This window comes from Pipistrellus kuhlii, unplaced genomic scaffold, assembly GCF_014108245.1.
Source record: "Pipistrellus kuhlii isolate mPipKuh1 unplaced genomic scaffold, mPipKuh1.p scaffold_m20_p_1, whole genome shotgun sequence".
Classification (NCBI taxonomy): Eukaryota; Metazoa; Chordata; class Mammalia; order Chiroptera; family Vespertilionidae; genus Pipistrellus; species Pipistrellus kuhlii.
The window spans coordinates 9,706,069-9,718,362 of NW_023425404.1; the positions used below are offsets into that span (position 1 = coordinate 9,706,069).

At 38.2% G+C, this 12,294-nt stretch overlaps 1 protein-coding gene across 4 annotated transcripts in view; it reads left to right on the forward strand.

Annotated features, from left to right (window-relative positions):
* The window catches only part of SPTLC2 (serine palmitoyltransferase long chain base subunit 2), a 93,565-nt gene that overhangs the window by 52,514 nt on the left and 28,757 nt on the right, over positions 1–12,294 (forward strand). For all 4 annotated transcript variants that reach the window (XM_036430271.2, XM_036430258.2, XM_036430297.2 and 1 more), the window contains exons 8-9: positions 816–1,035; positions 4,067–4,193. In XM_036430271.2, coding sequence (XP_036286164.1) covers positions 816–1,035; positions 4,067–4,193 — 347 coding nt within the window. The remainder of the gene's footprint in view (positions 1–815; positions 1,036–4,066; positions 4,194–12,294) is intronic.

Sequence of the window (12,294 nt, forward strand, 5' to 3'; positions counted from 1 at the left end):
ACTTGTTAAATTACCTGGAAGCAGAGTTAGCTCTAGGACAGAAGTCTTTTTGTCTGGCTTTTAATCTTTCCATCATGCTACATGATCCTCAAATATCCCTTCTATTTGGATTCTTTGTTTTTCTGTTTGTAGAGGGAATTTGTTTATAGGTCAGTAATTAAAATACATTTTCTAATATGTCAAAACAAGTTATACAGATTTTAATGTTAAGAAATTTTTATTTTATCTGCAGCCCTTTCACTTATTTTCTTACCTCCTAATGTTTTTTAATTCTTTCTGTAGAATTTTAATTGCATACCTACGTGATGCAGCGTCTAATGTTGCCTATAATTACAAGCTTTAGAAGAATCTGCTGTGACTTTTATTCCTCTGTAGTGAATTAAGATTAATTGTGTTCTGGTACTTGTTTTAAAAGATTGTCTAGCCGCCGAAACCGGTTTGGCTCAGTGGATAGAGCATCAGCCTGCGGACTGAAAGGTCCCAGGTTCGATTCCGGTCAAGAGCATGTACTTTGGTTGCGGGCACATCCCCAATGGGGTGTGTACAAGAGGCAGCTGATCAATGATTCTCTCTCATTGATGTTTTTAACTCTCTATCCCTCTCTCTTCCTCTCTGTAAAAAAAAATCAATTAAATATATTAAAAAATTAAAAATCGTCTAGCCATGGCATCATTTGAATTTGCCAGTTTAAAACCACAGACAGTTGTTAGATTATTTCAAAAAGCAGTAAAATCAGAAATTAATAAAGTGGCCCGCTCCTGATTTTGAGAGTTAAGAAGTCTCAGTGTATGTATTGTTTTACTCTGTTTTGCCAGCATGGAGGGATCCATTGTTCGCCTTCCTGAGGTGATTGCCCTTAAGAAGAAATACAAGGCATACCTGTATCTTGATGAAGCCCACAGCATCGGGGCTCTGGGCCCTGCGGGGCGAGGTGTGGTAGATTACTTTGGCCTGGATCCTGAGGATGTGGACATTATGATGGGAACATTTACCAAGAGCTTTGGTGCTTCTGGAGGATACATTGGTGGAAAGAAGGTAAATGGGCTGTGATTATTGAGCAGTTAAGAATAAAGGCACTGACTTTTATGGTTGCTAAGTCACGTCAAATAACTTCCAAACTGGGTGCGGAGATCCTGAATTTGTGGCTTAGGCTCATGGTGCCAGCGAGTTCACACTTCAGCTGCCTGGTGAGTGACTGAGGCATTGAAGGCTGGTTCTGTTCATTGTTTGTTGTTTTCTTCTTTGAGCTTCGTTCTAAACTACATGCTGGTTTGAGATATAGAATACCCTCTTGTATAAAAGAACACACAGTGGTGCTGCCTGTTCGCCACACTCTTGCTGGGTTTGAATTGTGCTCACAGTTTCGAGTAGTGGGGTTATCATGGGAGCCGATGGGAATAAAAGACAAGTTCCCTTAGGTGAACATAAAGTCAGGAAGAAAAAAAGATTATTTTGTTAGTGCTGGTGTATAATAAGGCTTTGTTTTTTGTTTTGTGGGTTTGTGTGTGTGTTTTGTATTTTGTTTTTTCAATTTAAAAATCATATTCTGACCTCTAAGGCATTTGAAGTGTGTGGTATGGTAGAAATGTTTGAACCATGGAGACAGAGGCCTGGGTTTGATTATTTAACTTTGTGAGACCTTGGTCAGAGCATTTAACTTTTCAGTTTCCTTATCAGTAAAACAGAGATAAATATGCTGGCTTATAAGATTGTAGTAAGGGTTTAAGAAATAATAATGTATGTCCATGCTGCAATATGGATGAACCTTATGTTAAGTTAAAGAAGGAAGTCACAATAGGTCACACATTATATTATTTCTTCAATATGCTTTATCCAGAATAGGCAGATCATAGAGATAGAAAGTAAGTTGGTGGTTGCTAGAGGTTGAGGAGCTGGGGGAAGTAGAAAGTGACTGCTAATGGGTGTGAAGTTTCTTTTTGAGGTAATGAAAATGTTCTAAAATTAGGTAGTGATGAAAGTTGTATAGTTCTGTGAATATACTAAAAAACACTGAATTGTACACTTTTAAAAAGGGAATACTATCATATAGGAATTACATCTCATTAAAACTGTTACTTTGCCCTGGCCAGTTTGGCTCAGTGGACATAGTATCGGCCTGCAGACTGAAGGGTGCCAGGTTTGATTCCAGTCAAGGGCACATACCTAGGTTGCAGGTTTGATTCTCCCTGGCATGATCAGAGCTCCGCAGCAACCAATTGAAGTGTCTCTCTCGCATCAGATTTTCTCTCTCCGCTCTCCCCTTCCCTTCCACTCTCTTTAAAAATCAATGGACAGCCGAAACTGGTTTGGCTCAGTGGTAGAGCGTCGGTCTGCGGACCGAAGGGTCCCGGGTTCGATTCCGGTTAAGGGCATGTACATTGGTTGCGGGCACATCCCCGGTAGGTGCAATGATGTTTCTCTCTCATTGACGTTTCTAGCTCTCTATCTCTCTCCCTTCCTCTCTGTAAAAAATCAATAAAATATATTTTAAAAAAACAAAAATAAATAAAAATCAATGGACAAATATCTTCAGGTAAAGATTAAGAAAAAAACAAACAAACAAACAAAAACAAACCCTCTTACTTTAAAAAACTGCAATTTTAGGGAAAAAACCAGTGTGTGTTAAGTATTTGTATATGGCATATACTAGTAGTAGGCAATCATAGATTTCTTTAATTCCTCTTTAATATTTTGGAAATTTTAAAGTGTAGACTTTCTCTTTTAAAAAAAATATATTTTATTGATTTTTTACAGAGAGGAAGAGAGAGATAGAGAGTTAGAAACATCAATGAGAAACATCGATCAGCTGCCTCCTGCACACCCCCAATGGGGATGGGCCCACAGCCAAGGTACGTGCCCTTGACCGGAATCAAACCTAGGACCCTTCAGTCCGCAGGCTGACGTTCTGTCCACTGAGCATCATACTTAATAATTGATTGCCCTTTAGAGAAAATCCATTATCAGTGGGTTTAGTCAAGTTTGGTAGATTTTTTATCTTGAAGTTTTAAAAATAATACATTTTATTGATTTTACACAGAGAGGAATTGAGAGGGACAGAGAGTTAGAAACATCGATGAAAGAAAAACACCGACCAGCTGCCTCTTGCACCACCCCCTCCCCCCCTCTGGGGATGTGCCCGCAACCAAGGTACATGCCCTTGACTGGAATCGAACCCAGGACCGTTCAGTCCGCAGGCCGACGCTCTATCCCCTGAGCCAAACCGGTCCCGGCTATCTTGAATTTTGTTAATGGGATCAGGCTACTTTGGAGAATTGATTGCCTTTTGGTGAGATTTATTGCTAAATCAGAGGACAGACAATAATACTCTGGGAGATATTTTAGGTACATTATATTTATTGTGGGTTTTACACAATTTTGCGTATTTTTGAAGTGATACACTGTAAGAAAAAAAAAGCCACATTATGTATTTTCTTGTTTCTGGTACATAAGCTTTTTGTGTGAATGTTTAAAGACTTAGTGAAGTTAGAAGGTATCAGAGATTGGGGATAGACAACTGATTGCTTTGAAAACCTTGTATCTGACAGACAAGGTTTTTCTTTATTCTTTATCGCAGGCTTTAGTGTTCTGTGAAAGACCCAGTGAATTTCTGGCACATAAAATTTTATAAATATCTGTGTGGAGGATATTGAATGCCTTTAAAATTGATTTAGAGAGTTGCCTTTCTCTGATTTAGGAGTGTAAGGAGGGCTTTGCAGATGTGGGGTAAGATGCAGATGATATTTTCTGTAATACTTAAAACACTTGTCCAAAAGGAATTAAACACTTTCTTGTTTAATTTTGCAATGTAGATCTATTTATATAATTAAGTAATAACGCTTTCCAAATTTAGAGGGGTTCTTTAAAACTAGTTCCTCATTCTGTGTGGCAGGTTGAAAATATAAAACAAAGCGTCCAACCCAGTTGGTTGCCCTTGCCTATCAGATTAGTGTCCATATTCCAGTGTGCTGAAGGGAGGAGGAGCCTGCTTCCTCCTGGAAGGGAGGCAGTGACATTGCCAGTGAACTCAGACATTGCCTCTGATGCCTTGCTTCTGTGAACTCCCCAGGAGCTGATAGACTATCTGCGAACACATTCTCATAGTGCAGTGTATGCCACGTCACTGTCACCACCTGTTGTGCAGCAGATCATCACCTCGATGGAGTGCATCATGGGGAAGGATGGCACCACCCTTGGTGAGTTGTTCTTTCCTTAGAAAGTGTCCTGGGCTCCGTAAATACTGAGCAACCAAACAGGTTTGTTGTAGAGCTTTTTTCCAAAAATGAGTTGCTAGGTACCCTAATCAGCAAGCTGGCAGGTCTATGGAAACTTCAGTGTTTGATATATATGCCATGAGAACTAGTCTGGCTTGCTTCCTGTTGAATTTTATTCTCTGTTGGTGGTGAGACTTCAATATAACAATCCTCCCTACCCTTATAAATCACAGGTAATAAGCCTTTATAGTCTTTCTTGAATTGCACAATTTTATGTGAAAATAGAATTCACTATTTAGTGATATTTCATTCCCATGGTGTTTAAAAGCTGCTGTTTTTATGAATTAGTGTCCTTGATTTGGTGCCTTGAAAAGAATTTATAATTTAACATACAGTAGCTAATATAGTTCATCCTAAATTTGTTTATTCTTTCTTTGGTGGAATTTGTAGATTAGGTGCCCTAACTTAAAATACTGAAATGAACATCAGGTGTGACGTTTGCTTTCAGTAGTTCACTTTTATTCTGCATCACTAGGGGGCAGTGTTAACTGCAAAAAAGTTACAGTGAAAGGGGAGCAGGTGGAATTTTGTTCTGTTTTTTCACTTTTAAAAGTATTTTCATTAACTATACATTAATTGTACATGTTTTTTTAATGCTTCTAAATTAATTTTTACTGTCATAAAAGATCTCACATTCTCAGCCTTGAGCTCTAGACTTTTTAGTTAAATAACACTGTGGTAAGATTAATTTGGTTTGCATTGAAAAACAAGAAAGAAGTGATATGTTTGATTTTGATTAACTTAAACCTGTTTTCTTAAGTCATAATTTTACCTTAATATTACTTCTGATCTGTGGTACATCCTTGTTATCTCTAGTGAGAGTTTTTGGAAATACATTTTCGAAGTGTTGATCATTTTCAATTTCAATGAATTGATTCCCTGGAGAAAAAACATTTCATTAATGTTGTGAACATAACATGAAGTCTTGAGCATAGCCCCCTCTCAACAGTCATAATGTTATCTTCTCTCCTCCCCACATGGTGTTATTGAAATAGTGTGCTTTGATCTGAGATATACCTAGCTAGCTATATAGCTAGCACACATAGGTGCATCAACCTTATTGATTCAGCAGACAGCTTTAGACAATTTAAAAAAATGGGCGGCTAACAATTATCAAAGTTAACTTTGGATAATTTATTTACCCTACCCCAGAGCGTGAATTTGTGTGATGCATGACCTCTAGATAAGGATAAGTGATTATCTGTACTAAATAATGAAATCTAGGTGGTGAGAAAATGAAATATGGTAACAAGATAGACTTTGGGTTATCATTTATTTTCCAGTTTATCTATTGCCTCTCTAACCCCCCCTAAGCTTAGTGGCGTGAAACAACAGCCACCTTATTATGCTCACAGATTCTGCGGGTCAGGAATTCGGTCAGAACACAGCAGGGTTGGCTTGTCTTTGCTCCACAATATCTGGGGCTTAAGCTTGAGTCTAACCTGGGCTCGAGTGACTAGAAGGCTGGGCCCAGCTGAGGCTCTTGACCAGAACACCTTCATATGTCCTCACCATGTGGCATTGGTTCATAGCATGATGACTAAGGTATCCAGAGAGGATGCGTCAGCAAACAAGTGATCCAAGGAACCTGCTGCAACCTTGTGACCTTTTCCGATCTGTTGTAATGGGCAGGTGACTAAGGCCAGCCCAGATTGCAGGACATGGGAAATAACACTCCATCTCAAATGGGAGGTGGGTCAAAGAATTTATGGCCCTTTAAAAAAATTGCCACTACTAGCTTTTAAATAATATATTTTTAAAATTACTCCCTAAAGCTTTTCTTCATTTTTGACACTATTATTTTGTCCCCCTTTACCCTCCTTCACCCAGCCTCCACCCTCCTCACTAAAATTTTAAATTATTATGACAAACTTCTGTTGCCTTACATTGTTACTCTGCCAAAATACAGGATAATAAAAATCTAACCAAAAGTAGACTTAGATACCATTTTTCTTAAAGACTTTTAACTGATTTTAATTAATTTGGCCTAATTTATTTTAGATTTGAGTGCATTAAGGTAATGTTTATTTTTATGGCAGCACTGAAAGCATCTTTTTTATTGTCCTTATAGAAAAAGAGCTGTGAACCATGCAAGAACCTCTTTACTATGTCTTAAGGTGGCCTTGAAAAGAGGCATCTCCAGTTAATTACCTGAGTGTGATTTTATAATAGGATGGCCTGCTTTAAGAGAAATTTAATCTCTGGCGTTCAGTACATGGCATTTCATCGATCTCACAAACGCTGAGTATCTCACTACATGTTAGACTGTGTGAATTAGAATCCATAGGAAATAGGCATATAAGGAGATCATTTAAGTGAAGTATATATGTGGGGAGTATTGGGGATGCATGGGATAGTGGTTGTTAGTACCAGAGACTAGTGCTGCATAGAAAAATTGAAGTTTTATTAATCATAACACATGCTGTGTGTTAGCAAGTGGTAAGTACTCTGGGAAAAAGGTAAGCCAGGAAGACGGGCAATCAGGGGTTCTGGGGACCCAGTTTGCAATTTTAAATAAGGTGGTCATTGAAAAGGTAGGATTTTAGCAAGGACTTTAAGGAGGGGAAGCTTTAGCCCTGAAAATCCAGGGATATAAGGCCCTCAGGTGGAGGCCTGAGGTAATGAAAATGTTTGATGCTTTTATTTTGTGTTTAGGAATAGCAAGGAAGCTACTACGGCCAGAGAATAATAGTACAGGTAGAAAGAATGAATGACTGGGTGAGTAGAGTGAGGTGAGGATAGAGGCTGTGCAGAGTGTAGAAGTTCCAGCAGGGGGCAGTCTTATCTTATAAAAGTATTGGGTTGATACAAAAACAGACACATTTTTGGTAGTACAAGGATGAGTGTAATAAAATATTAGAATAATGCTGTTACAGAAAGATGGAGACTTCACCAAAAATGAGCTTTCAGTTAATAGGCAATATTATTGGGCAGAAACACTAAAAGCCCACTGGTCAGTCAGAGTAGATAGGCTAGGGATTTCATTGTATTATGTATGAAAGTATGAGTTTATACCAAAGATGAATGTATGAAAGGTGACTAACACTTCACTAAATTTTTTCAAAGTATATGTCATCCCCCCCTATCAGATTATAAATTCTCTGAGGGCAGGGACCCATGTCTTGCTCCTTTTTTTTTTTTATCCTCAAAAAAGGATATTCTTTCCATTGATTTTTTTTTTTTTTTTTTTTTTTTTGAGAGAGTGAAAGAGGGGAAAGACAGAGAGAGAAACATCGATTTGAGAGAGACACACAGATTGGTTCTTTTCCACACTCACTGTGACCTGAGCTAGAGATCCAGCCTCCAACTGAGATTTATGCACTTGATTGGAATCAAAACCAGAACCCTTCAATCCACAGACCAACACTCTATTCACTGAGCCAAACTGGCCAGGGCTCCTTTGTATCTTAAATAGTGCTTATTTCAAGACCCTTAGAGTCAATAATTGTTTGACTTCATTTTTCTCAAAATTATTATCTCTCTTCCCCAAGTAGAATGAAAACAGGGAGTTTTGGCCACCTTTTGTTTTTCTGTTTAGAGCTGTGTTTGGCACATAGTAGGCATGCAGTAAATACTTGGTGAATGATTAAATGAATAATCTTTTGGTGCCTTGAAGAGAGGCAATTATGACTTAGTTACCTATGATTTAGTTCTTTATTATATTCTTAAACTCTGAGAAGGTAAGAATTCTGTACACCTAAAGAGGATAACATTAATCATTCATTCTTTCAGGATTATTTCTGAATTGAAGCCTCATGTATACTGACCAATGTGACATAGGAAAAAATATATGATCATAGATTTATGATTAATAATTTGTTTTTTAATATAAATGCAATATTTAATTTGATGCTGTTACAGATTTTCTCTTGGTGAGAAAATCTTCATACTTTTATGATACAGTTCGCTTGGCCTTTACTATCTTAGCCAGGTCCTCTTGTAACCAGAAGCATTCATTTATAAGTTAGGTTTCAGAGCCAGGGAAGCATTTGCTCCATTTTAACTTGCAGATTCTGTATCTCATTAATGATATAGATATGGAAACTAACTCTTGGAAAGGTAAAATAAAAAATCTTGACAATGTAAAAGTAGCCACAAGAGGGCTGGAGATGTAGAAAGTAGGGAGAGGAAGTTGAGTCCGTGCAAGTGTGTCGGTTTCTGTCATCATGCTTGTTGGAAAGTCAGTATGTGAAAATAAACAAATCATTTTTTCTGTCATTTTGGACTGCATGACTCGGTAAGTCACATGGCTTACAGCTCCCCTGGGGGCTGCCATCTTAAAGCAGCAAAGGCCGACCCCTCCCTTTGAATTAGCCAATCACGAAAGGCTGTGCACCTGGGCTTTAGTCAAGAGCAAAGGACAGATTTCGTGTGTCAGGGGTTATAAAGCCAAACAGACAACCGAGCAGGTGTGCATGTACATTCAGACCACGTGTGTGCACCCTTCTACGTAAAAGTAAAGATGTTTGCCTTGCTGCTTGGCTCCCAAGTGTATTTTGTATTCTACCAGGACCCCTGACTTGGGGGGCTAGCATTATTTCTAACAATTAGATACTAAATCAAGTTTATAAATAACACATTTTGAAGTTAAGAAATAGTCTTTAAATTTATGAAGTTATGTAATCAGCCATGAGAAGACTTAAAAATAGTAATATTACAAAATAGGTTGTGATTAGTGGAGCCAACATGGAAAGTAATAGAAGTACAAAAACATGTAGGTGGAACAGGATGCAGAAATGTAGGTGTATTGCTCAGCATTGTGGTATTAGCTACCAGAAAAGCCAGAAACCCAACCTGGAGCCACTTCCTGGTCAGAGGGGGAGACTTTTAATTTTTAGTTCATACTCTATACTAGTAGAATTTTATCACGTAGTTAAAACTGTTCTATTTTTAGATTCCAGAGTACATTTATAACATATGGAAATAAATCCTGCTTACAAGGTTGAAAGTAAGGCCTAAACACAGACACAAATAGTATATAGTTGATTATTAATAAATGTTTTCATCTTTTTGTGGGAAGACACATTATTCTTTGGGGACTAGAGTGGAGCCTTCAGAAAAGCTGCAGCTTACCAATACAAGGGTTGAGATCTGTTCCCTACCTACTTTGTAAATTCTCCTTTCTCCTTCCTCCCTACCTTTCCCACATTTGCTCTCCAGTTCCTATCCTTTTCCCAAAGAAGAGAGAGACATGTGACAAGGAACCAAAATAGGCTGACAATGGGTGGAGATTGTGCTGTTTATGTGCTTATATCTTAAGTGGGTATATTGAGTTAGAACAGGCAGGTGGAGAGGAAAAAAATGAAGCCTAGGAAATTCTGACAAATTCCTTTAGACATTTGAAGTTCTAGCTTTTACTTCTCACATTACTAATCCAAGTCCAATAATGGAAATGTAGCTGTAAGATCTATTTATGAATCAAGGCAAATTGTCTGACCAAAGCAACTAAAATTGTGCTTGTCCGTTTTTCAGAGCTTTGCTTTGATGTGTTTTATTTCTGGATAAAGACATAGTTAATAAAATGTGCCCAGCTTAGTGTCTGACATTTGGTATAAGCCTCTCAGTAATTTTGCTGAATGAATGAGTGCATACGTGATCAGAGATAACTAGAAAATGAGTGGGTTCTTGTATAGTGGAATGTTAAGCCAGAATGGTGAGATCACGAAATGAAGTAAGCTAGATAGAAACCTTTTACTAGATAAATGATGACAGATAACTTTCTAGAAAACTACTTTTAGTACTTCATTTTGAAAGGAATTAGGACCATTAGCAATGTTGGTATGGGCAGATTGAGGTGTAATTAAAATTAGGTTTGCCTCATTTGCCTTAATTCTTATAATAGACTTGTTAATGAGTGTTGAATGATCACCTTGAGAAGCCCAGGAACTGTCAAAAATAAATTTAAGAGAACTAGAAAACTTAAAAAACAAACAAACAAACAAAAAAGCCTTCCAGGATTCCCATGCTGAGGGGCAAAACTGTTCAAGAAACAGTGTTTTGGGGGTGGGTGTTATAAAGAGAATTTCCTGCTTCTCCCCAGGAGGCTAACAGCTTCTAACATTCGCTTGTTATGCTTGGCAGGCAGAATTTTCCTTTGGCTGGGCCTGGGTACTCCCCTCTCTAAACCCTGTGCTTTCTGAGCCCAGGAATGTTTGGGTGTCATTTTTTTCTTTATATTTTTCTGTTTTACATAACTTGTCATGTTACTGTTAGAAACTCATCTAAATAAAAGCCAAGCTTTCTAGTGAACACAGTTTTATGCCTAGCCATGGTATGTTTAGTAGTACACCTGAGGTCAGACTAGATCCCTCCTGTCTTATAACTTACTACCTAGAACACCATTAAAAAATATTCAATTTCACATGAATCAGACATTAACTAAACCTACTCCTGTGGTGGGTATGCTCTTTAGGAGTGTGGAGTTGAACAGTGCATGCTACTTGTCTAGTCTAGTGGTAGGGCTGATGTCCGTTGAAGAACTGATCTTAGAGCCATAGATAAATTCTTCCTTCGTTCAGCTTCCTTTTTTCTGTTTCTTCTTTCTCGCTCATCCACCCCCCCAAAACCTTAAACTTCCTTAACACCAGCTAATTATTTGAAGCAAACTCTGTTTATCAACCTTTCTATGTGGATTTTTTTTCTTAGACAATTTCACTGTACTAAATTACTAGCAAGCAAAGAAAAATAAAGATTTTTCTTTTGTAAAGTAGCCTCATTATCATCTAGCTTATAGAGCTTTTTAACCATTGGCTTAAGCTTTCTGACATCAGCAAGCAATATGAACACTACAGGTGAAGTGCAATGATGACAGATAACTTTCTAGAAAACTACTTTTAGTACTTCATTTTGAAAGGAAGTACTAAATGCACCAAGTTTTCTTAATAGCTTGTCTCTGAGTAGAATGTACTTACCTGAACTCCATCCACTTCTACTTCTAAAATTGCATTAATGATATTTAATATTTTATTAAAACGGGGTATTTTACAACCTATCTCTGATTTGGTGATCTCAAGTCTGCTTCTTTTCCAAAAGGCAGCAAAGTTGACTTGTGAGTGATCGGCCCTATAAATGAAGGCCCTTTGGGGCCTCTGCCTACCTGTTTCTTCTCTGAGGATTAGTAATCCTTTTCACCGCCCCCTCTGCTCCAGAAATCTATTCTGAGTACTCAAGAGCTTTTATATCATGGTCTGTCTATTTCTTCTTCCACTCCCGTCTCTTTCTTCCAAATCCAAATGCTAATAAAAGTTTCCTGCCACAAGAGGTCTCTCCTTTTTGTCTTGTTTCAGAGTTTGTTTGAAGCTTGGCTATTAAGTTGCCCACAGGCAGCAGGCTGAAAGCTAACCTTTGAACAAATGTAGACTTGTTCATTTAGTAAAATATTGTTCTTAATTCAAAACATAAATAAGGAGTTTGAGTTCCTCCGGGACAGGAAAGGAGCCCTGAACTAGATGTTCCTCCCTTAGTAGATGGCGTAAGATGATATGAAGGAACTAACCTCTTAATTGAAGTATGGTACTGTGAGTCAGACTGTTTTTGCCAGATTGAAGTGGGGGAATTACTGTAGTTTTTTTTTTTTTTTTCTTCTCATAATAAAATATCTTTTAAAATTTCCCCCATAGCCCTAGCTGGCTTGGCTCTGGATAGAGTATCAGCCTGCAGAATGAAGGGTCCCTGGTTCGATTCCAGTCAAGGGCACGTGCCTGGATTGCAGGCTGGATCCCCAGTAGGGGGTGTGCAGGAGGCAGCCGATCAGTGATTCTATTCCATCATTAATGTTTCTGTCTCTCCCTCTCCTTCCTCTCTGGAATTAATAAATGTTAAAAAAAACAAAAAACTTTTATTGCCACAATTTTATATATTCAGATACTATTTAGCTGAGACATGTGATCATTACTTCAGCCTGTTCTTCTCATCACTTCCGCCGAAACCGGTTTGGCTCAGTGGTAGAGCCTCGGTCTGCGGACTGAAAGGTCCCAGGTTCGATTCCGGTCCAGGGCATGTACATTGGTTGCGGGCACATACC